The sequence below is a fragment of the Aquila chrysaetos genome, chromosome 1, assembly GCF_900496995.4.
Source record: "Aquila chrysaetos chrysaetos chromosome 1, bAquChr1.4, whole genome shotgun sequence".
Classification (NCBI taxonomy): domain Eukaryota; kingdom Metazoa; phylum Chordata; class Aves; order Accipitriformes; family Accipitridae; genus Aquila; species Aquila chrysaetos.
In genome coordinates this window covers 83612459-83638215 of record NC_044004.1, presented here as the reverse complement: position 1 = coordinate 83638215, position 25757 = coordinate 83612459, and the positions used below count along the sequence as shown (strand labels likewise).

The 25757-nt window shown below is 53.4% G+C and overlaps 1 protein-coding gene and 1 long non-coding RNA gene across 2 annotated transcripts; one reads left to right on the top strand and one right to left on the bottom strand.

The window, feature by feature from the left end:
- Positions 1-10357: 10357 nt before the first annotated feature.
- LOC115344052 lies at positions 10358-13223 on the bottom strand. Its single transcript, XM_041126030.1, has 6 exons — positions 13194-13223; positions 13014-13058; positions 11847-12095; positions 11548-11738; positions 11018-11304; positions 10358-10722 (listed from the first exon to the last, which is right to left on the bottom strand). The coding sequence occupies exons 1-6, from the start codon at positions 13221-13223 to the stop codon at positions 10715-10717; spliced, it is 810 nt and encodes a 269-aa protein (XP_040981964.1). The 3' UTR covers positions 10358-10714.
- A 3203-nt stretch (positions 13224-16426) lies between these two features.
- LOC115342847 lies at positions 16427-25134 on the top strand. The gene is made up of 3 exons (XR_003923929.1): positions 16427-16547; positions 17994-18033; positions 23536-25134. It is a non-coding gene; the product is annotated as an uncharacterized LOC115342847 (long non-coding RNA).
- The last annotated feature ends 623 nt before the right edge of the window (positions 25135-25757 follow it).

Genomic DNA, 25757 nt, shown 5'->3' with positions numbered 1-25757 from the left:
TTTAGGTGGGGGCTTTGCAGGGTCAGTTTTGCTGCCTCGGGGCTTTTCCCCATTGGGTGGGGCTGGGGGGGGGAATGTGGTTCATTTCACGTCTTTTGCACCTCTGCTTTTTATTTTTGTGCTTTTTACTTTACTCTTTTTCCTCTTTTCCTTATTGCTGGGGTTCCTTTCCTTTTTTATCATCCTCTTTTTTCTCCTTTTTTATCTAGTTTTTTCTGCTTTTTCCTTTTTTCTTTTTCCTGTTTTTCCCCCTTTTTTTCTCTTTCTAAATATGTTTTTTCTGGTTTTTTTTCCTTTTTTCCCTCTTTCTTTTCCTCTCTTTTTCCCCCTCATTTTTCCCCTGTTTTGTCCCCAGCCTCTTGCCGGTGCAGCCCCACAGCTGTGGGCACTCGGCCGATGAGAAAGGACCCGCACCTGGGGTGGGCTTGGCTGGGGGTGGGCACAGGGAGGGGGTCAGGGGCTGCGGGGAAGCCGTGGTTGGGGTCTGGGCTTTTCTGCCGCCCTCCCCGGTCCTGGGGTGCCCGAAGCCCCGGCAGCTCTCGGCCGCGGGGGTGGCCGGTCCCCAGCGAGGGCTGTGGGGGTCCCCGTGCTCGTGCCGGGTACGTTCGTTAGCTGTACGGACGTAGGCCATCTATGAAGACCACCGGCAAAGCGAACGGCCCCTCTCGGCTGGCTGCGGCCGTCTGACCGAGCTGCTGCCGCGAGAGAACCGGGGCCGCGCATCGGCCTCTGCCTCCCAACCTCGGCCGTCTTCCCGGGAAATCTGTTCATTTCTCTCCTCTCTCCCCCGGGAAACGAAAAAGCCAACGCGATGGCGCTGGGCAGCTGAGCTGGGACGGGCTGGCACGGGGAGGGCAGCGCTGCGGGGAGCTGCCCCGCAAACTGGAAACGAAGAGCCGGGCACTGGTCTGTGCCCGCGGCCGGTGGCGTCTGCGACGGGACGGGGCTGGAGACGGGGCCGCCGTGCCGCGTGTCGGTCCTTACCGGAGCCGGCGACCCGACTTGCTGCCCGGGTTGCGTTTGTACCCGGTCTGGCTGCTCTGGGCTCTCCGCAGCCACGTTTTACCGAAAAAAGCTTGCGTGGCGTTCCTGGGTTTGGTGACGATGCTGTCGCCGACGGGTCGAGCGCGGCTTCTCCCGGGAAGCAGCGGGACGGCTTTCCCTGCCAGCGAAGCGGCCTGGGGCGGCAGCCGGCCCCCCGCGAGGGCTTCGGCCGCTGCATCAAGTCGCGGGGCGTAGCGTAGCTGCCCAAATAATTCAGGTCGGTGCGTCCAAAGGTAAAGGAGAACCCCTCCCACTCTGTTTGCCCGCAAGCCGGACGCCGGGGTTTGCGGCACAAAGGGCTAAAGGGGGGCAAGAGCCCCCCGTGATCTCCCTGCCCTGCCGGGGCAGGGGGGAGAGCCCGGCATCTGCTTTTTTATCCCTGTCCTCGTCGGTGCCGGCCCCCGCAACCCCCGACCTTCGCCGCCGCCCCGACGGAGCAGCACCAGGTAGGACGCGGGGGGACCGCAGGCGGGACGCGGGGCGTCACGAAGGGCTTTAGTGGGGTTGAACGCGGGAGACCTCGCTCTGCTCGACGCGGGCTACGGGCGCGGGGCTGCCGCCGGCGTCGCCGTTAAGAGCAGCGCTGGGGGACGGCAGCGCCGGCGAGACGGTCCCCGAGCGGGAAAGCGCCGGCGTGAGGGACGACGGGGACGAAGCGCTCGTCGCCTCTCGCGGGTCGCCGACGGCGAGGCACGCGGCAGCTCGTGGCCCTGCTCCGGAGGGACCGTGGGGCCGCCGCGGCCGGGGGACCGGGGCACCCGGGGGGGTCAGTGCCCGCGGCCCCGCTCGTGGGGGGGCTGGCGGAGCTCCTGTGCCACCACCGCCCCTTCACGGGCCGGGCTTCGGAACGTCCCGTCGCCCTTCCCACTGGGAAGGGACCGCTCCTGGTAGCTGGGATCCCAACGGTGCCACGTGTTCGGGTGGGTCTGAAACGCGATTGAGCGGCCATAAATCAGTGCGGGGAACAGCAGACGTGCTCAAGTCCTGCCCCGGGGCTCTGCTGATGCCGGGAGCAGCCGTGTTCCTCCCCGAAACGAACAGCCAGGGGTTCGCGGTCCCGCTCCGGGGGTTCGCCCGAGGGCCAAAGCGGCCTCTCCCCGGGCTCCAGTTCCCCTTCCCCCCGGCCAGCGGCTGCACCGGCGGGACGGGTCTCGCCAGCCTCAGGCTGAAGCGAAGCGGTTTCTCCCGGGAAGCGCGTTTCGGCCGTGCCTGTGGAAAATCCGGGGGCCGCACGGCGCGGAGAGAGGCTCCCCCGAGTGCTACGGCTGAGTTTGAATGGGAAGAACGGAGTGAAACCGATGCGAAAACCAGTCTCGCTGTCTTGTTTCGGAGTCGGCGTTCCTCCCCCGCGCCCCGGCTTTGCGCGCTCTGCCTCCGGAGCGAGGGGAAGGAGGGAGAAGTGGAGGTGAGGATGAGGAGGGTGACCCCAGCGGCCGGCGGCGCCTCTCTGCCCGGCCCCGGCCCCTGGGGGCGGCGGGCAGGACGGGCTTCTGGGAAAGGCGGATTCCTGGCACCGCAAGGGAAGGGCCGGCTGGCGTCAGCCGGGACGGACGCGTGTTCCCCGGCCGGGCCGGGCCGATCTGAGTCTCCGCAGGCACCGGGGAACCTCCTCTTCTTCCCCGGGGGGAGGAAGGCGTCGCAGCTCTGCGGCGCTGCACTGGGGCCACGGGCCGGGGGCCGAGCGGGCGGGCGGCGGGACCCGGGGCGGCCCCGGCGGGCGGGGCCGGGTGCGTGAATGGCGGGGGCGGGCCCCGGTCATTGAATGGAGGGGGCGGGGCGGTCCCATTAAAGGAGGGGGCGGCCCAGGTCTCTCAATGGAGGGGGCGGGGCGCGGGGCGGGGCCCGCGGCTGCCGGGGCATAAAGCCCCGAGGGCCGCAGCCCCTCGCTCCCGTTCTCGCCCCCGGCCCGTTCCGTTCTGCTCCCGGCGCCGCGAACCGGGTTCGGGCCTCCAGGCCGGGCCCGCGGCGGGCCCGAGGCTCAGCGGAGCCGGAGCCGGGCCCGAGAGCCATTCCCGCGCTCCCGGGCCGCGCCAGCGGCCGCTGCGGGGTCCCGGCCCGGCGCCGAGATGGAGCCCGGTTCCCGTGCTTGGGGGGCTCGATGCCAGGGTCGGCGGGCCGGTTTGGGGGCTCTGAAAGAGAGCCCAGGTCCTGCGCTGGGGGGGCTCAGTGGGTCAGGGCCAGAGCTGAGAAATGGAGCCCAGTCCTGCACCTGGGGGCTCGACACCAGGGTCACTGAGCTGGTTTTGGGGCTCCGGAAGGGGGACCGAGGGCTGCGTTTGGGGGGCTGGAAACTGAGAGCAAGTGCTGTGTGTTTGGGGCTTGAAACCGGGGTCACTTGGCCAGGTTCAGGGCTCAGACTCCGAGTCCTGCACATTTGGCCAAGTTGGGGGCTCAGAAACAGAGTCCGAGCCCTGCGTTTTGGGGTCCTAATACCAGGGTCACTAGGTGAGTTTTGGGGCTCACAAAGGGGGAACAGTGCTGTGTTTTGGGGGGCTGGAAACCAGGCTCATCTGGTCAGTGTTAGAGCTGAGAAACCGAGATGAAGTCCTCCATTTTTGGGCTCAGAAACAAAGACCAAGTCCTGCGTTTTGGAATCGTGACACCGGGCTCATTTGGCCATTTTGGGGGCTCAGAAACAGAAACCAAAAGTCCTGCATTTTGGGGGTCCTGACAACCAGGGTCACTAAGGCAGTTTTGGGACTCACAAACCAAGACTAAGTGCTGCATTCAGGGGGCTGGAAATTGAGACCAAGTCTTGTGTGTTTGGGCTCAGAAAGAGAGACTAAGTCAGTCCTGTGTTTTGGAGTCCTGACACCAGGCTCATCTGGCCAGGTTCAGAGCTCAGAAACAGAGACTAAAAGTCCTGCGTTTTGGGGTCCTGACACCAGGGTCACTAAGCCAGTTTTGGGGCTCACAACGGGGGACCAAGTGCTGTGTTTGGGGCGGCTGGAAACCAGCCTCACCTGGTCAGTGTTAGAGCTGAGAAACTGAGACCAAGTCCTGCATGTTTGGGCTCAGAAACAGACTGTGTCCTGCATGTTTGGGTCTCAACACCAGGCTCAGCTCAGAGACTGTGTCCTCCTCCATTTTGGAATCATGACACCAGGCTCATGTGGCCAATTTTGGAGCTCGGAAACAAAGTCCTGCATTTTGGGGTCCTGACACCAGGGTCACTAGGCCAGGTCTTGGGCTCACAAAGAGAGACTAAGAGTGCTGCATTTTGGGGGGCTGGAAACCAAGTGCTGTGTCTTTCTTTGGGCTCAGAAACAGCGACTTACCCTGCACATATGGGATGTGACACCAGGCTCAGCTCAGAAACAGAGACTAAGTCAGTCCTGCGTTTTGGGGCCCTGACACCAGGCTCATCTGGCCAGGTTCAGAGCGCAGAAACAGACTAAGTCCTACGTTTTGGGGTCCTGGAGCCAGGCTCATTTGGCTAGTTTGGGGGCTCACAGAGAGACACTAAGTGCTGTGTTTTGGCGGGGGGGCTGAAAACTGTCTTTCTTTGGGCTCAGAAACAGAGACTTATCCTGCACATGTGGGGTGTGACACCAGGCTCAGCTAGGAAACAGATACTAAGTCCTGCGTTTTTGGGTCCTGGAACCAGGCTCATTTGGCCAGTTTGGGGGCTCAGAAACAGAGACTAAGTCCTTCACTTTGGGGTCCTAACACCAGGCTCAGAGCTCAGAAACAGAGACTAAGTCCTTCACTTTGGGGTCCTAACAGCAGGCTCAGAGCTCAGAAACAGAGACTAAGTCCTGCATTCTAGGGTCTTCGAACCAGGGTCACCAAGCCAGTTTTGGGGCTAACAAAGAGAGACTAAGTACTGTGTTTCAGGGGCTGGAAACTGAGACCAAGTGCTGTGTGTTTGGGGCTTGAAACTGGGCTCATATGGCCAGTGTTAGAGCTGAGAGCCCAAGTCCTGCATTTTAGTGCTCAGAGACAGTGACCAGGTGCTGTGTTTTGGGGGCCTGGAAACCAGGCTCATGTGGCCAGTGTTAGAGCTGAGGAAGAGAACTTAATTCCTGTGGGTCAGGGTCTTGGAGCATGGGTCAGGGAGCCACTTTCTGGGCTCCCAGAGAGAGACCAAGTGCTGTGTTTTGGGGCCCAGACAGCCAGGGTTGGGGCTTAGAAACCGAAACCAAGTCATGCGTTCTGGGGGCTTGAAACCAGGCTTACCGGGCCCCACTTACAGCAAAGAAGCAGAGCCAAGGCCCCGTGTTGTGGGGACTCACAGCCGGGCTCCCTCGGCCAGTTTTAGGGCTCAGCCACCGGGCGCCCATCCCGCCTTCGGGGGCTCGAAGCAGAACCCCAGCCCCGCCTGTTTGGGCTCCCACCGGGCGCCCGCGGCTGCTCCCGGGATCCCCCCGGGGACCGGCTTGGCTGCAGCTAGAGGGGAGCCGCACCTGCTGCCCCTCTCGGGCCCTGGGCTGCCCCGGCCGGGCGGGACCGGGACCGGGACCGGGACCAGGACCGGGCTGGGGGCACACACGCTGCCCGCCGAGACCCCGTCGCCTTCCGCCTTTATTCCGCGGCCCCAGCCCGGCACCCCCGCCCGGCGCAGGCGGGGGCCGCCGGACTTCGGCCCCGGGTCCCGGCCGCCGCTCCCCGCCGAGGCCCGGCCCCCGGTACCGCCGCTCTCCGGCCGCGGGCCCGCGTCCCGCCCGGGGAGAGACGGACACCGGCCGCGCACGCCCGCGAGGCGAGAGCCAGGCCCAGGCCCAGAACCAAACCAGACCCGGCCTCGGCCCCAACCCCAGACCCACCTCACCGCCCCCGGGCTCCGCACCGCCCCGGAGAAGCCGCCGGGCCCGGCCGGGGCTCCGTCCCCGCGTCCCGAACCACGGGTCCCGCCCGGCGCCCCCGACCCGCTACCGACGGCCACCGCTGCCGGCGCCGGTCTGGCGGCGGAAGAGGAGGCGAGCAGGGGCGTGGCCTCGGCGCGCATGCGCGGGGCGGGGCAGGCACAGGTGCGAGCGGGCGGGGCCGCAGGGCGCCTGCGCGGGGCGGGGCGGGCACAGGTGCGACCGGGCGGGGCCGCGGGGCGGGGCCTGGGTGCGCCTGCGCGGGGCGGGGCCGAGCAGATTTGAACCCCGGCGGCCGCCGTCGGCCCCCTCTTTTCGTTCCCCCGCGGCGGCGGCGGCGGCGGTGGCCAGGCCGGGCCGGGCTGGGCTGGGCTACCCCGGCGGGGCCCGGGGCCGCGGAGCCGGGAGGGGGCCGCGGGGTGCTGCCGGCCGAGGAGCGGCGGGGCTCGGGGAATAAAGCCCGGAGGGCCGGAGCCCGGCGACCCCCGCCGCGTCCTCGCTCTCGCCCGCGGCCGGGCCCGCCCCGCCGGTCCCCCCGGCCCGTCCGCTCTCCAGCAGCGCCCGGTCCCCCCGTCCCGGCAGCGGGGGGGGGGGTTTGGGGCTCCGCCGGGAGTTCTGGAGACGCGAGAGCCGCGGGGCCCCGGCCGAGCCGGGCGTTTCCCCGGGCGGAGAAGGGAGCCCCGGGGCTGCGGTCGTGGGGCCGGGCCGGGGGTTGGAGCAGAGCCCCAGTCCTGCCGGTTTGGGCTCAGAAACGGAGCCCTGGGCGGCTGCTGCTGCGGCCAGAGCCGGGGGGTGTTGGTGGGAGTTGGGGGATGTTGGGGAACTGCGTTGGGTGTTTGGTGAGGGCCTGGGTTGGGTGTTGGAGAATTGGGTGGTGGGGGCCTGGGTTGGGTGTTGGGGGGGCAGTGGGTGGTGGGTGGGAGGTGTAGGGGCCTGGGGTGGGTGGTGGGAGGTGGTGGTGGTGGGTGGGAGGTGTAGGGGGGGTGGGTGGGCAGGGTGCGTGGACCCCCACCGGAGGTGGGGGTCCGGTCGCGTTGGTCCCCGAAGCTTGGGAGGCTGGCATGCACCAGGCCGAATTAAACGTCTGAGATAGTCTCTGGGGGAAAAGGTGCTTTTCGCTGCGGGTTTCCAACTCTTTATTCAAGGGGTGTCCCACCCCCGGACCAGTGATTGAACAATAAACACAAACACACGAGTCACTGCCTGTACAGTTATGACATTTAATATTCATATTCAAGTCATGACAGTGATTGATTTACGACCTTGCCAAGATCGTTTTAACAAGCACGAGCTGGAGCTGGAGCTGGAGCTCAAACCAACTGGAGTCTATAACATGCTGGAAGCCCGAACCAGCTGGAGCCGTCCATGAGCCGGGGCAGAAACAACCAACCTGAAGGTGGAGCTGGGCCTGAAATGAATGGAGGCAGAAACAAATGAGCTGAAGGTGCAAATGAGCCGGAGCTGAAAACGGGGGGGGGGGAGCCAACATCAACAGGGGCAGAAACAACCCACCTGGAGCTGCACATGAGCTGGATCCGAAACCAGGGCAGAAACAAACTGGTGCCACAAAGAAACTGGAGCTGTCCATGAGCTGGACCTGCAAACAAACGGGAGCCTGAACCAACAAACTAACAAAAACAAATGGGGGCCCAAACAACCGACCCGAAACCACACTGACCTGGAGCCGCACAGTCCCCGGGCAGGCGCAGGCAGCTCAGCTTCTTCCTGGGGCTCCGCTCCCGGCGTGGCTGGGGCTCGTCTGTCCGTCCGTCCCTGCGCAGGGATAGATGTGGGACAATCAGCTCCTGGCAGCGTGGCCGGGACCAAAGAGCCCCGGAGCTGCAGCTCTGCCCGGCCCCTCGGCAGCAGCAGCCCAGCACCGCACACCCACGAGGGGAGGGGTGGAAACGGGGACAGGACACGAGAAATGTCCCATTTCTCCCCAGATCTGGCTGAACCCCCCTGCCCTGTGCAGCGGCAGCGGCACAGACTGACAACCAGCAGCCCCGGACTGGAGACAGGCCAGCACCACACCACTGCCAGCAGGGTTTGGGCTGCTGGGCCAGACCCCGACAGCACCAGTTCCCAATGCCCCTCGCAGCCACAGCCCCCCGAAACGTGCGGCCCAGACCTGCCCGGCCCTGGCTCAGCGTGGGCTGTGGGCATGGGGACCCCCGGCTCCCCACCTGCGCCCACAAACGGCCTCTGGCCATGGGGGGACCCTGCCCGGGCGGGTGCAGGGCCTGGCCCTGCGGCGCTGAGCCCCAAGGGACACGCACCGGCACCCCTCCTTCCCCGGGCGTCGGGATGAGCTTTCCCACACGGCATCGCCTGGGCCGCAGCACCAGGACGGCCGTCGCCCGGCCAGACCGGGTTTCACTGACGGGGCCGCAGGAGCCGGTACGGGTCCCTGGAGCAGCCTCTGCTCCCACCGCAGCGCGTTTTGAGCTGAAAAGTTAGCTCTTAAGTAAAACGATGGCTTCACACGGAGCCCCGACTGCCCTGCTGTGGGATGCCCAAGGACGCCCTGTTCAAAGACGTCGCCCTGCGCGGCCGTGCCGTCGGAGGAGCCCGGCCGTCCCCACCTCGGCTGTGCGGCCCCGGTGCCTCTGCCCGTGCCAGCTCCCCGCAGGCAGCAAAACCCATCACTGCAGGCAAACCCCGCTTTTACAGGGAGCGCTCGTACTCACCCCAGGCTGCGGGCAGGCGTGCGAGGTCCACCGGCGGCTGTGCGAAGAGCTCTCCACGGCTGCGGCCCCTCTGCGGCGGGTTCGGAGGCGGACAGGAGCCCCTCTTGTCGGGGACTGGGCGGGAGTCCGGCCTGCGGAGCCCGTACGGCCGCTGCCAGTTCATGCTTTGAGCAGGCCTTGATCCCGCGGCCGAAATGCGGAGCTGCCGGGGACCCCCAGCCCCACAGGCCGAGCTGCAGCTGCTGCCCCGGACCCCAGAGGGTCGGTGCCCAAACCCACTGGGGAGGTCACCGGGTCCCAGCCGGGCACCCACGGCGGGTCCCGCACTGGGGGGGAGAGGGAAAGGGACCGCTCGCCCCCGGCTGCCCCGCGCGCCTGCCCCAGAGCGGAGCGGGAACCGAGCGCCCAGGATGGGGTACCCGGCTGGGAAGGGGGGCTCAGCTCCTGTCAGTGAATCTGCAACCGGCCCGTGCCGACCCAGGAGAGAGCCTGGGACGCAAAGCACAGAATCACAAGAGAAAATACTTATCCGTGCGCTTGAGGCGTCTCAGCCACATCGGGGCATCCCAAACGTGGGTTTACCCGGAGCTCTCGCACCCTTCAAACGTTCGGCTCATCGCTGGCACCCACACTAAGGATTCCTGCTCACAGAAAAACTCGGCACAGCAACTCGATTTCTGCAGCGTTCTTGCTGCTTGTCTGTGGATCCAGACGGCCCCGGAGTCCGTCTTGCCAGAGTCACCTCTCCGTGCCGCCAGCCGATGCCGGGAGGGTTTCAAAGCCGCGTCAGAAGCGCTGGGATGGTGGCGTTACCTCGGATGTCCCGGGGTGTCCTTTATCCTTCAGGGACAGCTCTCAGCTTCCACTAAGCAAAGTCCTCGTGTCCGGGGCCAGGCCATCCTCCAGTTCTACTTAGCATGAACAATCCCAAGGAATAGAATGGAAGAGAATGGAATGGAACAGACTATTTCAGTTAGAAGGGACCTACAACGATCATCCGTTCCAACTGCCTGACCACTTCAGGGCAGACCAGAAGTTTAAGCAGGTTGTTAAGGGCATTGTCCAAGCGCCTCTTGAATATTGCCAGGCATAGGGGATCGACCACCCCTCTAGGAAGCCTGTTCCAGCGTTTGACCCCCCTCTCAGTAAAGAAATGCTTCCTTACGTCCAGCCGAAACCTCCCCTGGCGTAGCTTTGAACCGTTCCCAGGCATCCTGTCCCTGGATCCCTGGGAGAAGAGCTCAGCACTTCCCTCTCCACATCCTCTGCTCAGGAAGCTGTTGAGAGCAGTGAGGTCGCCCCTCGGCCCCCTTTGCTCCAAACTAGCCAGACCCAGAGTCCCCAGCCGCTCCTCACAGGACATGCCTTCCAGCCCTGTCACCAGCTTGGCTGCCCTCCTCGGGACACATTCAGGAACCCAAACACCCTCCAGCCCGTCCTCTCCCAGTTTACAGTCGTGCCCGGGTGCAGGTCCCAGGAGCAGAATCCAACGTTTGTTCTTGTTCCGTTTCACGCCGCTGACGACTGCCCAATGCTCCCATCGATCAAGATCCCTCTGCAAGACGTCTCGTCCCTCGAGAGAGTCAGCAGCACCTCCCAGGCTGGCACCATCAGTGGATGTGCGAATGGCGGATCCGATTCCTGCCTGGAGATCACAGATGACTATACTGAACAGCGCTGGGGCACCGAGCCTGTTCGAACCGAGCCTGAGGCACGCTGCTGGCGGACGGTGCCCAGCCAGATGCAGCCCCGTTCGCTGCAGCCCTTGGAGCCCTGCCGTCCCGCCAGGTCTCGCACTCTTCAGAAGTTCAGCTCCAACACGTTCAGCTCATCATGGGCACCCACATGAACGATTCCCGGTCACAGAAAAACTCAGCACAGCAACTCGATTTCTGCAGCGTTCTTGCTGCTTGTCTGTGGATCCAGACGGCCCTGGAGTCCGTCTTGCCAGAGTCACTTCTCCGTGCCGCCAGCCGATGCCGGGAGGGTTTCAAAGCCGCGTCAGAAGGGCTGGGATGCTGGCGTTACCTCGGATGTCCTGGGGTGTCCTTTATCCTTCAGGGACAGCTCTCAGCTTCCACAAAGCAAAGTCCTCGAGTCCGCGGCCGGGCTGTCCTTCAGTTTGTTTTACTTCAGCACGAGCACTACCCACGTCTCCAGTAAAACCCCACAGCCTCATCGCTCTGCGGTGTAGAATAGGAACCAGTACAGATCAGCTAAGTTAATACGCTTTCATACCATAAAGACCAACCGATGTCATCGTTAAGGAAGAGCATTTTCTTAACACACCCCAGGCAGGGGGCACGCGCAGCACACGCCGCAGCTCCCCCCGAGGTCCCCAAGAGCGAGCCCTGCAGGGAGGCGTCAGCCCCCGGGACTGCGGCCGAGGGATCTGCGGTAGCCCCAGACCCCCAGGAGCTCCACTCCTCCCCCTCCCCGAGCAAAGTCACCGCAGCCGCCGCCAAAGTCCCCGCTCACCAGTGCCAGGAGCAGCCACGGCTGCCCCGACGCCGGCGGCCCCGTGAGCGAGCAGCCCTCGTGCCCGGCACACAGCAGAGCCCCGGGGAGCTGCCAGAGCGCAGGCAGCTCGGCGACGGCAGCTCCCGCAGCCGGGAAACGTCGCGGCCGACAGCCAGCGCCGCGTCTGCCCGCCGTCACTTGCGGGCTCCCGGCAAAAACCCAGCGGCTGAGGGGCTGCCGGGTCAGGCACACGGACGGGGAGGGCTCGGAGAGGGACACGGCACAATAAAACACTCTGTTTGGGCCTGCGGGGGGGAGAGAAAAGCATGGTAAAAATTAATGCACAAACGCAACGACTGCTGTGCGAAGTCAACACTTTAACCTTTAATCTTAAGTTCCAACTGTACATCTCAACCGTAACCTGTGGCTAGCAAGCACACACAGGGGACTGGTAAACAGCTGCTTAACACATCAGCTAACGAACGGTGTTAAGCAAAAGGAAACAGAAATGCATTTAATTATACCCTTGATCTCACCAGAACGCCTACAGACAGGCTCTTCTTGTTTGGGTGACCTGAAGAACCGCTGCACCAGTTCTGGTCCCAGTCCCGCTTGCCCCCAGCAGCACGGGGGACGCGATCCCCCCCAGCTCCGGCCCCACTGGGAACCAGCTGCAGCTCTTGGGTTTTTGAAGGAAGCAGCAGAAAGCATTCTTCAGAGTAACTGCCGATACCCGAAGCTGGGAACCAGAAGAAACTGTGGAGAAAGCCAGGCAAGGGAAGACAGGTGGAGCCGAACGAGATGCCTCCGGCTCGTGGTGGCTCTCCTCATGCCTCCCGTTACTCACCACGATTAGGGCAGTAACCAGCCTCTCCTCCCTGTGCCCCCTCTTTGGAGAGCCCCAGGAACGGCCGACAGTCCGTGGGTCATCCAGTCTGTGGGTTTGGGTGCCAAGACCACGTCCCGGCGTCCAGGGAACGCCCCGCCTGTGCAGCCCAAACCGTCCTGGCCTGGAAACGGGGCTGGAAACGGGGGTAGCCCAGAGGAATCGAGACAGAACGTCTCGCAGCCTGGGGTCTCGGCAAATCCAGCAGCACTTGGGTTACACGGGGACCACGCAAAGCGCACCAAAACGGCGTCAGCTCCACCGAAGGGGACCTCAGACACGGCTCCCGGCACCGCTGCGGAGCCCGCGCCCACCGCCCCCGCCGGCCCCCGAGAGCCCTCCGGGCACGGCAGCACCCGCCCCGGCGGCCCCCGCCCCGAAGCCCCCCGTCCCGAGCCCGCGCGGGGGACGGACGCCCCTGCCCGGGCCGCTTCGGCCCCCGGCGGGGACGGGCGACGGCGGCGGCTTTGGGAAGAGGGAAAGCGGCGGCGGGGCCGACGGCAGCCGCCCGGCCCGGCGTGAGCGGTGCCCGAAACGCTGCCCCGAGAGCCGGGTGCGCGGGTGCCGGTGCTCTAACGGACCCGGGACGCCGCCCGAGGAGCAGCGGTGCAGCCGCGTCCAGTCATGGACCCACCCTCCGGTCGGGGACCCCCCCCTTCCAGTCAGGGGCCCCCCCTTCCAGTCGGGAACACCCCCCTTCCAGTCAAGGACCCCCCTTTCCAGTCAGGGGACCCCCCCTCCGGTCGGGGGACCCCCCTTTCCAGTCAGGGACACCCCCCCTCCAGTCGGGGACACCCCCTTCCAGTCAGAGACTCCCCCCTTCCAGTCAAGGACCCCCCTTTCCAGTCAGGGACCCCCCCCCCTCCAGTCGGGGACACCCCCTTCCAGTCAGAGACTCCCCCTACCAGTCAAGGACCCCCCTTTTCCAGTCAGGGACCCCCCCCCCCTCCAGTCGGGGACACCCCCTTCCAGTCAGAGACTCCCCCTACCAGTCAAGGACCCCCCTTTCCAGTCAGGGACCCCCCCCCCTCCAGTCGGGGACACCCCCTTCCAGTCAGAGACTCCCCCCTTCCAGTCAAGGACCCCCCTTTCCAGTCAGGGCACCCCCCACTCCGCCCGTGCCCGTACCCGCTCCCGCCGCGGCGTCCCGTTCCGTTCTCGCGAGGGCGCCCCCTGCCGGCGGCGTCAGGTACGGCGGGGCCTCTTAAAGGCTCGGGGTGGCCACCGCGCACCTGCTGCCGGGGCGGGGCAGGGGGGCGGGGTCTGAGTCTCGCTGTCCAGTCAGCGCTGCGAGCGTCACGCGGGAACCGCCAATCGTGAGCTCGGGCGGGAGTACATAACGGTCGTTGTCACGAGCCGGTTTTTCTCAGCTGTGTAACCGTTGTTGTTTGTTTTGATGCAGTTATATTGGGTTTTAATTTTTCAGGTTTTTTTTGTGCTTTTGTCTTTAAATGTTGTGTTTGGAGTTCTGTTGAGGTGAATAATGTATTAGTTAACGGCTACCACATAAACTTGTGGCTGTGTCAAGGGGGTGTTTGTTCTCAGAGTTTTTTGAGGGGAAAGGATTTACCTTTTTTATTTAAAGGATATCCATATGCTGGCTTATGGAGTAAAGACTTAATTTTTTCTTGTTCTAGGATTTTGCGGCTTATTTAAGTCTCTTCCCCTATTATGCTTTAATTTCTTATCTTAGCTAGGTGTGGAAGTATTTTTGTGGGGGTATGTTAAAGCTGTCATGCTATCTGTGCTTATAGCCTTCTTTTTGGGAGGGCTGTGTGTTGAGCATAGTTTTTTTGGGGGAAATCATTTCTTTGGTAAGTTTTTTGTAATCGATGGTTGTGCTAATTAATCTAGTTTTAATTGTTAAGAGCAGGAATCCTAGTCACAATGAGGAATTGGTATTTGCTTGGTGAGTGGTGAGAGGCAGAGAGGTTTTTTTGCATTAATTCTACTAACTATTTGTCTTGGTTGGTTGGTAGCAATAGCTTCATAAGCTACATTTGTCTTATCATTGATGGGGATGATAATACCCAAGCTATTCTTCAGGTTTGCTAGCACAACCAGGAACAGAATTTGTCTGTTGTGTTAAAGCTGGTTTGAACACTAACTGTTATAAAAATGTAAGTGTTTGAAAAAAGAATATCCAAAAATGTATAAGTATGTATATAAACATGTTTCTATTTAAATAAAGTACCTATCACTGTGTTGAGAAATATAATTTGGAATCACTCTGATGGTAGAGTGTTTCCAAAACCAATTTGCTAAACCATCATCTGCTAATTGCATAGGGCATGTTTAATTGTCTGGTGCAGCTTGTGTCTTACCTATGAGGTGTAATGCTGAGCTTAAAGGAGGTGGGGTGCCTTTTAGGGAGTAAGTCCTCATGTTAGTAGGATGCTCTCTTAACTTTTTCAGTGGAGCTCTCTAATCTTGGTTGGAGTTAGTCATATGGCAGTATTGCTTGTATGACCAGGTTAGTTTGCTCAGTGCTGACAGGGTTTAACTGGCAAGTGTTGTGCTTTCCAGAAGCACTGTGAAAGGTGTAGTGTAGCCTGTGAGCTCTATGTTCTTTACAAGCGGTAGTGGTGTCCACAAGCTGTAGTGAAGTGTTTTTTCTGCCCCATGTCTCTGGCGCTGCTGCTCTGCTGCACTCAGTTATGAGACTAGTGCTTTTTAGTCCTATGTTCAGATGCTGAGGTTTCTCTTCTGTTCTACCTGGCCCAGGGAATGTTTTCCTAGGTAGTGACAGGGTGTTTAATGCCTGTGGATGAAATCCTGAATTTAATTTCAGAGGAGAAAATGTGCTTAGGATGTGAAAATGCTATGACATTTGGAAGGAGTATGTACTTGGAGTAGGTGCCTTTCTATACTGGTTTGTATATATAGTTATTACTTTTTGTTATTGAGGTTAGTAGCTAGAATGTGAGTTTTACTTTTCTGGTGTTAGCAGGTTGGCTGTGTCAAGGTAGGAGTGAGTTGTGGCTCTCTTGTTCAGCTTTGGCTATCATGCTTTTGTGTAGGAGCAGCCCTGGTTTGACACCAACTTCAAGTACCTGCTCAGTTGTTTCATCACTGACTGCTGTAAAATGTCTTTAGCAGCAGGTGCTGTGAGGCATGAAGAACTGCTTTTTGAGGATTCTTCTCCCTTTTTTCTCAAAACAGAGTGAAACACTCCTTAAAGGAGTCCTTGAAGAGGGCACTTGATAGTGTTTTATTGAGTGACTTGGTGTAGCAGGCTTTGTCCTGCTGTCAGTTCATGTGCTGGATATCCTCACAGGAGGCAGAAAATCTTGGGAGTGTGCTGGAGAACTGAGGGTACTAAGAAATGCCCTGGCCAGCCTCACCTGGTACCTTTACCCAGTTGTCCTAGCTGTTGACCCAGGAGTTCCAGTTAATGTATGTCTTAAATGGCTGTCCAAACCTTGTTTGATTTTGCTGGTTGGGAATGACTGTAAGATGTAGTTATGCCTCTCTAGTCCTCTAAGCTAGGAATCTCTTCAATAAGTACATGTAAACACAGGTTCACAGTGACATGCAGTATTACAAAGGTATTGGGTGCAACAATTGCAGCTGGTGTTCTCTTGCTTGAGGTATGTTGAAGTCTCTCTATATCACATGTTATGCAGAGCTTGTTCCTTGCTTTCTGAGGTTGATGGTTAAACTCACTATTTGAATTCAATAGTGTAGGACCAGATGCTGATGCAGAAGAGTGTGGGGTTAGAATTATTGGTTTCATCAATGTGTGGTACAAAGCTCATATCAGAGCTTCTTATCCTTGACCAGATCTGCCTCGGACGACTCACTTAAGATTGCAAGTAGTGTTTTGAGCATTTATTTAATGCCTGGATAATTCAGGTAACACTAATTAAGAGTTAGTTCTTGGACACAATACAGTTTTTTTGGCACAAAGACTAGCTGAACTGATTGAGGTAGTACACAGAGATAATGCACTGTAACTTTTGGGTCAATATTAAGTTTTGTCAGATTATTCTTATTAGGTTAATCTTAAGTGATGTTATAACTAAAGAAGTGGGAATTGAAGTCTTGAAACATAACCATCTATGCTGCAAAAAAAGCTAGGCCTTGGTCTGACAGTGACTCTAAGTATTCAGAGTGTTCACCTGATGTGTTTTTAGTGCTGCCTCAGAGAAGTGGAGATGTGCAGATTGAAAAAGCTGTAGTCAAACCACTTGGAGGCATTTCAGAACAGCTGTGCAGTACTGAGGCAGAGCTTCCTCTCTGTTTCCCAGTGGACTACTTAAACACTTGTTCAACTGGTCTGTAGGATATTTGTCTTGTGTGGTGCTTCTCAAACTGTTGTGGCTGAGAGCGTGAGTACGTCATCTACTTGCTAAGCAGTGTAGCTGAAAAATAAACCAGGAAGGCCAAGGGCTACTTCTCCTTTTTTGTCAGGTAAGACTTGTTTTGTGCATAGCTATCAGTGGCTTATTTGGCCTTTGGATCTAAGCCATCTGTACGATTTTTTTGTTTTATTTCTCTCTTTTGTACTTTGCTGTTGTGTTTCACTGTGTATTTGGGGTATGAGTGCTGTGCAGTATGGGGAACCAGATTTTCAGGAAAGCTGATGATCCCTGTGGTGTGGAGAGAATCATGACTTGGTGCAGGTAGAATTGCGAGGTACATGGTGTTATGCTTCCAAGGGTAAGGAGAGAGGTTCATTTCCTAGGCCTGCCCATATAACACTTTCAGTTTATCACAAAATGATCTAAAACAAATTGATAGCTTCTCCTCATGTGAAATACACTCAAATTTATCTGAAGTTAGGAATGTGCATCTTGTTTGATTTTGTGTTTGGAACAGAGTTAATATCTGGTTCATTTCAAGGAGCTATCATTGGTCTTGCATATATGCTTATGGAGTATGTGAATTTTTGAGATTTTAGACTTGTTTTTAGGGATGGAAATTAAAAAACTGAAACACTTGCAGATAAGTATGTCTGATCATCATAATGATGGTTTTTTTTCTGTTAAAGCAGGTGTCCTTTGTAAGTCTTAACTATTTGCAGGTGGTAAAAATCAACTTGGTGATTTGCTTCTAGTAACAGCAGTCAAAAGAAGAGCTTTTTTCTAATGGAAGTCATTGATATTGAAGTCAGTAGCTTAAGAAAAATGTGAGTATGCTAAAGATGGTAGAGTGATGGTAATGGATAGTCTATTGTGAGTTTTTTCTGGAGTCTCTCTGTGTTCGTGATCCAATGCTATTCTGTCATTGAGTAATCTCTTTCTGATTTAAAATGTTTTTACATGTGTTGAAAGTACAAATTGGGGACTAGCAGACCACCGTATGTACTAAGTGTCATTTTCCTAAGTGGCTGCTTTAGGAATGTGTAGCTTCTGAAATATAAAAATGTTTAAGCTTAGCACAGGAAACATGCTTGAGAGTAGTTCTGTGACAGGAGTGTAATAAAATCGGCATCTTGGTAGATTAATAGTTTTTTTCATTGAAGCTCTCAAGATTACAATGAAATAGTGTTTATGTACCACTTGAAAATCACTTAGCAAGATACATGGTATAATTTTGTGTATTTTCCTGCTATCTGCATTCTCTCAATTATGTCTGTAAGTACTAAGGCTAATGCCAATGTAATGTCTGTATGTTGGAGCTTTCTGTGCTCTCCTGTACGCAGCTAGTCATTAACTAGAGAGACTTGTGAGGTCTCTACTGAGTGACATGATTTCAGGTGAATGCTGCAGGCACCAAAAGTGTCTTTGATCACTGAAAGGGGGACTAGGGGTTCCCAGATAGGCTCTGATACCATTTCACTTATTTCTGACTTAGCCAGAAGTGATTGCTGTGCTGGAGAGCAAGTGTTGGGGGTGGGTAGTAGTGACAAGCCAGACTGAAGGCCATTTCCCTGTAGTTTGGGTAACCTGTGCTTGAAGTACCTTTAAGTTCAGTGTGCTTAGCACTTTTTCCTTTAGTTTTTTGTGCACTTGGAAATATATTTCAGGCTCTACCAGTTAATTCAGTTAATTGTACCAGCTAGAGACTTTTTTGCTGACCTAAATGTGGTTTTAAATCCTAGTAGCACAGGGCTTGCAGTAGCTTATAGTAGTAGAATAAGACATTATGTGTTATCATTTTCAGGGACTGCAGCTGCTCATGAGGGCCAGGTCACCTGGAAAAGGTACTTGCTGTCAGCTCCTTATTCTTAGAGAGAGGAGGAAAAAATCACTTTGCTTTAGCATGCAGGATTGTCTGAGACTGTTAATAGCAATACAGAGCATTTATGAAGCTAATGTTGCTTGGGGATGTGCTGTTTGGTATGCAGATAAAATCCCAGCCTGTGTTCTCCTGGGTTTGATATGCATTTACAGGAGTAACTTAGTCTGGGTATACCATCCACTCAACACTTACTCTACTTAAGACACAGGACTGGCAAGTCTGTGAAGCTTGGGGAAGAAGAAATGAGGTACAGGGAGAAAGATTAGTTAACACATCATTACTGCCTACACTTTTTTTTTCCTACCACTAGTTGCCATTGTAATGGGAAAAGACTTTGCATCCCTGCTGAGATGAGCTGATAAACTGCACTAGCTGTTTCTCAAGTGGGTGGTGAATGCAATTCTACTGGTCACTTTTTGTGTGAGGACAGCACTACAGTTGTTCAGTTGCCATCACCAGCTTGACCACCAAATGTCTGCACTGAATAGAAATGAAATGCAGTTTGAGGTAAACCCTTTTAAAACCAGAAGCAGAGCTAAGTGACAGGGAGGGGAAATGTGAAGAGCATGGTGGGAAGGGCTTTCTTTCAGGCCTGGACACCTTTGAGGCAGGGATGATTTTTAGGTGTTCCTTGTCAATCTCTTGTTTGATGGTCCAGGACTAAGTTCATGTTAACTGAACTGGATGCTGAAGTGAGGAGATCTCAGTGTTTGGAGAGTGGGTGAAATGCTCCTTCTGTTTGGGATTATCTTGGTGTAGGACTTGGTGGGCAGACAAATATGGTATTGGCATTATGGGTTTATGGTTATTTAATCCATAGGTGGCAATATGTCTCTAATTCACAATGGTTCAGGGCAGAGTGGAGTAGCGGGCTAAAAACATTTGGGTGTTTGGTCATGATTGGAAATGAGTGCCTGGACCAAAACAAAGGCTTGTTGTGATGCATGCAGATTTGGGTGTTATCTGGCCACAGATCTACGCAGCAGCTGGAGACTGCAGGTTTTGGTGCTGTCGTGTCCCAGTGTGCATGTAATTGGCCCAGGTACCTTTGAGCTGTGCCCCTTAGCTTCAGTTTGGGAGTTAGCCTCCATTTCTGGGTCTTTGTTCACTGGCCATTGTGTCAGAGCAGGTGGTGCTTAATCCAGGAGCTTGCTGATCAGCTCAGAGAATGCAGTCAGGCCCTGGGATGTTGTACCAGGTCTGCAGCTCCCTTGTGGCCTACACCTTGCAGGAGAAAAGGAATCTATCACTGGAAACTTTTCTTTTACTTCATGTCCTGTAGTAGTACTATCTAGGATCAAGACTCCTTCATACTTCTGGTGTTTCTTCTTACCTCTTACTTTTTTTGTCACTTTTTGTTTCCTTTTAGTGGAGAAGTATGCCTGCTTCAATGTTTCTTGCACTGCAAACAGAAGAATATAGCCCTAAGATGTCTCAGCATTTGTGTGAGCCCAGCTATTGTATCTGTCACCTGCTCTTGGTACAGACATCACTTCTCCATTTGCTTAACTTGCTGAAGTATGGGAGCTGCACAGAACCAGGAGGATCCAGGTAAAACTACCTTTTTTTTTTTTTTTAAATGAAATGGGAGGTGGGTGTGTAGGCAGCTGGAAAGAGCTAGAAGACAGAGGTAGCAGGGAGAATTTCAGTGCTGTAGATCCCAACAGCCTTGTAGGGTGCTTGCTTGATTTAGTGCTAAGAAAGATAGCCCGGTGGCATGGCTAGTAAGAGGCCACTGACCCAGCACAGACTTTGCAAGGCTTCAGGACTGACATGTATTGCATCTTCTTTCTAACTTGTTTTGGTCTGTGGAGCTGGTTTTGGGTCAACTGTAACAAGCAAAACAAACTGTAGCATTTTCTAATGACCAGGTGCGATTGCCTAAGCTGATGGACTTTGGTTTTACTGTTCTATAGCCTAAGTGTAACAAACTTTTTTTCTAGGTTGCAGTCAAGTGTGTTGCTACTGTTTAGAGGGAGATGTTTTTGGGACTTGTCAATGCTGTAGTGTACAAGTCTGATGAGATAGCAGGGGCCTTGAAAGACAAATATGTCAAGTGGTATGGAGTATGGGGCTGATAAGGTAGGGGCATAAGGTGACACTGGAAACCCTCGGGCTATAAACAACTCCAAGTAGTCAAGGAAATGAACATTTGGAAGTTGGGCAAAACAACTTCAGGAGTTTTTAAGAGAACCAGAAAAAAACTTAATATATCCCATTTTACTATGTTTTTTTGCATGTTGTGGGCTGGAAGATAACTGAGGAGCAAGGCACTGAGTTAAATGTATGCAGATAGCCCAAAGTGCACAGAGAGAAGATGCTGCCTACTTCATCTTTTTCTGGCAAAAGATTGAAGAGTGAAAGCTTGGGATAACCTGTCTCCCAATTTAAGTCAATGACATCAGAATCCAGGAGTGGTTGAAGGGTAAGCTTAACAGCAGAGGAAGGGGTGGAATTTAACTTCTGTATAGCTATGTAGTTAGTGCCCCCAGGATTTGTCTCAATTAGAGGGTAAGATGGTACCCTGCACTGCAGGTAGCTTGTGTGGGCTCCCGGGCCTTCCCAGGCTCACTAATGTTGCTGGGTAATCCTGGTGACTGCCACAAACACAGCCCTGAAGAAGCCAATGGCTGTGTGCATCTTTCTAGTCACAGTCATGCTGTGTCAGTTGCTGGTACAAGGCTGTTCCCTCAAAGGTTAATGTTTACACTGAGGGGGGCTTAGTATTTATAGGATTATTTCATCTTCTGTTTGGATAAGCATAAGTGCTTGTTCGTTATCCATTAGGTATTTGGCATATAGTGTCAAGCAGTGTACTGGCTTTGGTCCCCTCTTGGAGTTTAGCTTTTGGTATTACTGTATCTAGTTTTTCATCTACAGGCATTGAACTTGAACTTAAAAATGCATACATTGAGTTGTATGCTATATTAATTTTCATAAGAACTGATGAAATGAAGTTGCAGGCAACCTACTTCTACTTTGCAGAGCTAGCTTTAATGCTAGCAATGATGTGCAAGTTGAAAACAGAAATGAACATCAGGAGGCTGGAAACAAGTCCCAGAATTCTGTGAAAATAAAATGGCACGAACTTTTCCAATGTATTTGAAAAGCTTTTTTTGGTTTTGCTTTAAAAAAAATTTAAAAATGAAGTTCTAAATGTGTTAGCTTTTCTTTTAATGTAGTTTTGGGGATGTGTTTACTCGGTACCCTTATTTGAGCTGCTGTTGGATGAATAGGCACCCTTAGTTTACTTATAAGGTCATAATTTTAACTGCTTCTCACAACTTGTACTGTAGATGCAATTCCAGTGATGCCTTACAGATGACTTGTGGTGTTCTTAAAACTAGTGTTTCTTCCTGCAATGACAGCTCACTGGTGCATGCAGCGTTTATGTCTTCTGTGACATGCCATTTCTCAGCTCTGTAACCTCCACAAGGCAGAGTCTTCAACTGAGTTGTCCATGGCTGTGCTTAAGTGATACTGCTGCTCTGCCTGATGTTGTTGTCTTGAGCAACGAGTCTCATGCTGTTTGACCTGTGTTCAGAAGTGTAGAGTTTACAGTGACAGGTTTGTAATCTGCTTCATGTTGCACAGACAGCCCTCAATGACAGGATTTTTTTTTTTGCTTCTTGGCTGACACTTGTAAAGCACTGCAAGGGCCTTAGTTGCATAGGTAACAATATTTGATGGAAAAGCAATGCCAGGGATGTTATGGCTTCAGAAAGACAATTTAGTAATTCTTTTCATTATATGGTATGCTGAGCTTGCACAACAGGCTGTAGTGCTCAAGTTAAAATATTATTCTTTCTGAAAGGATAGTGAAGTTGTCCAACTTCCATAGAAAAGAAAAAATTGGATGCTAAGGCTTGGGGCAGTTTGTAAGGTTCTACTTGGCAAAAGGAGCATGGCAATTGTTGCAATGGAAAACTCCAAGTATAAGGAGAAAAAGGTGAAACAGTTCTCATGAAAAAGCTAACTTAGTTCAGTGGAGCCAAGGCTTGTGGGGTGGGGAGTTGTTGCCTCAGCTGCCCTAGATGCTTTAATTCATCCTTTGTGAGGCACCAGTGCAGTGAAGTCTTCAGCATTAGTATTTGCTGAATGACACTGTCTGATACACAGCAACACAACAGATGCAACTACAGTTATGTTGGGCTGAGATTAAATGTTGTGGGCATTCATGTGAAGAATGAAGCTTTTTTCCTGACACCGAGAGCCATCGGAAGAAGCCAAGATGATAGGACAAGGACAACAGTAGCAACTATTTGCTAAGCTAACTGGTGAACTTGTTGGCCACCCCAGGAGGTACAGTCACTTCTGTAGCACAAGGCCTAGCATGAGTTCTACAGCTATGCAAACAGAACATGAGTAGGCTAACTCAGTCTTACTGCCTGTGCTTACTGGCTGAGTCAAGCTGGCTGAAGGCTTGGAGCTACACAAACCTTCTGCTGTGATGCTATGCCTGCTATTTCAACTCTTCCTCTTGGCACCAAATGAGTATGACTCCTGGACCGGGTCAGCTTGTGACAGAGGCAGTGCCAGTTCCTGTGTGTTTGTACTGGGTGTTTGGAGGAGGAAGGGATGGGTTCAAAAATTGGGTACAGGGAGGAAACTTCCGTAGAGTTTAAGCTTTGGGTTGCTTACATGCTTGGTCCTCTTTCAGCCACTGTAGACACCAGTGAAATGGGTGGGTATGTAACTCTCTGTGTTTTGAGGGAGCACAGTTGCTAGCTTACGTATGCTTTCAGCATATCCTCTGACTCTGCCTGGTTTTGGATCTACTAAAATATCGCCATTACTAACTGGTGCTGAAAAGGTTTCTTTTCCTCTCTGCTTCTTAAATTTCAAGTAAGTATTGCATCCAGTGCATGCATATAACTAAGCATGTCTCGTGTCTTCCACATATATAAATTAATGATGGCTCTGGGGCTTTATGTGCAGAATATCTATGTTTTTAACAGCTACCAATAAATCCTGCATGATTGTATGTTTTAACACTTGATTTAGCCACATGGTATAAATGTGAGGTTGTTACCTGTGTTCATGAACTGTACTCAGAAGGATTTGCTTGTGCAATTGTAGTCTAGTTTAATAACTGAATCTGAATTTGACTTTCTGAGGAAAGTAAATAGGCTTTGTCCTCAGAGGAATAATTTGGTATTAACCAATGACCTCAAATATATTAGAGAACCCTAAGTTCTTGATCTTTTAAATAATTGTCATGCCAAAATGTAGGCAACCCTACTAGAATATATGGGACTGACTATTGCCTTTTTTCTCTACTTGTATCTAGTTAAAATTATTCTATTTTGCTTTAGTCATAGTACTTATATCCTGAATCAGAGTCCATCCTCTAATGTAAGCCTGAATTTCAAGTTTACACTAGTGACCACTTCTAGTTAACAACTTGGTAAGGCGCACAGCCTTGTGCAGGGTGATTTTACAGATCATGTCTTTGCTCTTCCAGTCTGCTCCTCAGGGGTGATGGGACTGCTGTGTTGCTGTAATGACTGAAGCACTTGCCCTTCATACTCTTCTCCAGAACCTGTGTGGATGAACAGTCAACTTAGCTGTGCAATGGGGTCATTCTGCTCTTTCTGAATGAATTGTCAAGGAGCTAATGTCTCTTCCCTAAACATAAGAGAAGCAACCTTGCTTACATGAGTTATGTTTAAAATGTTAGCAGATGTAGTTTTTAACATGTCAAACATGGATGTCCTGTTGCAAATTGCAAGTCTCATGGAAGTAACGCCTATTTATGCTGTAGGTATTCTTTCCACAGGTCAGGCATAATTTGTGTTAAAGATTTAATGGTTTAGCATCATTTCTCTTTCTCTAGATGGTGGTTACAGTTAACAGAAACTCAACTTTGCTATTAAGTTTTTCAGGATAAAAAAAAGAACATAGAAATGAGCTTGGCAGAAAACCTGTGAAATAAAGCAGAAGTAGAACGCATGTAAACAGAAACACAAAGAACAAGTGCTGCTAGACCCTGCCATCCTTGTCTTCTAAGATACATTTTTGTGATGAATTGAAAGGCTTTTTTCCTGCCTCTGGTGAATGGCACATATGTACTACCTGAAGAAGAATATGTGGAGAGAACAGCAGGCAGGAAGACAGTTTTTTAGATCTACGCTTTGATTCCAATTCCTCCTGGTGGGTCTGTGCTACTTGAAGTACAAAGAAAACTCATCTTGGACTACCTGTTTGTTTGTTCACCTGTTGTTTAGCTTGAAAGAGACAGGCTAGATGTGAAATTACAGGAAACCTCCACTTGCTGTAGTGGTCAGAATGATAAGCAGCTGAAGTTGTTTACTGCCCTTTTGTTTACAATCTTAACCTCAGTTGCTTGTGACTCCAAATAATCATATGTCAGGCTTGCATTTTCTAGGTCCTTGCTTAAGGTTTTTTAAATATTTTCTGTAGCTCAAATTTAATTGGAGGATCTGTTCCAGGAAATATTTTCCCATTGTATAGACTTGTTTAAAAGTTCCCTTGCCAGAATAGTTGTGGTGAAAGAAGGAAAATGAAGAGAATATCCATGACTAGGGTGCAAGTATGCTTATGCCAAGCAGAGTGGTTGCTTTTTGGTGTTTGTTTTCCAGAGGTCTGGTCCAGTACTGTCTGCTCCTTGTTGCTGCTGATGGCTTGTCCTTCAGGGTTCAGCCTGGCTGGCTCTTGGGTTAGATTTGGTTAAAGGTTGAGTAGATAGTCTTTATTGATGGACTGGGGCAGGGGGTCGTGGTGATACAGGACCTTGGTGGTTAACTTAAGCTTCAGACCTCAATGGTATTGGATGAAGAGGTGGAAAATCCTACTCCTGCTGTGGATAACTTACTTGTCTGAAATCACATGCTTGCTGAGCAGGATTCTTGTTGCACACTTTGTTAGCTCTGATCCATAAATACTTTCCAGTCAGCAAGGCCTTGTTCCCAAACCTTGTCCCTGCTGCCATAACCTGGTAAGATTTTACTCTTCCAAGCCCCAGATGCTATTTCTATAGTCCTGTGTTCAACTCTTGCAACTGCCTACTGTGAACATCTTTGCGCTGCAGCTTAATAAAGTTAATGGCAATGTTCATTGTGTGTGACTTTTGAATGTAATAAAACTATTTACTTCCCTACTATGTCAATTGCTTTAAACTATTCCCTTGTATCCATGTGGTTTTCAGTTTAGGTTTTTTTGGTCAAATATGTAATTAAAACACAACCCTTCCTACTTGCTGGAGAACAAGTGTTTCTGCACAGGGGATCTGCATAAGATATCCTTTACATGACAGGCTATTTACTGTAACCTTAATCCCATTTAATAAGATTGGTAGGAGCTAGTGTTTGTCTAGTTTGTCAAAAGGGGGAAGGCATTTAGGTGCAGGATGAGGCGTTTTAAAGTAACTGGTAATATACCAGATCAAGGCCCACAGTGAGAGACAAAATAGGAGGGCTGTTTCATTTTAATAGCCAACAGCTTGACAAATGAGCCTGTAATTGAAACACTTCAGAAGAAGCAAGAGATTGAAAGAAATGGTTATGGTTTTATAAATATATGGAAATTAAAGGGTGACTAAACAATGTTTTGCTATGGAGTGGTATGGGTGTGTGGAGAGAGACTGTGCTGCAGCAGCTTTCAGTACTGAACAAAAGCACCAGTTGTCAGAAGGGTTACCTAAGGACTCGCTCGCCTCTCTCTTTA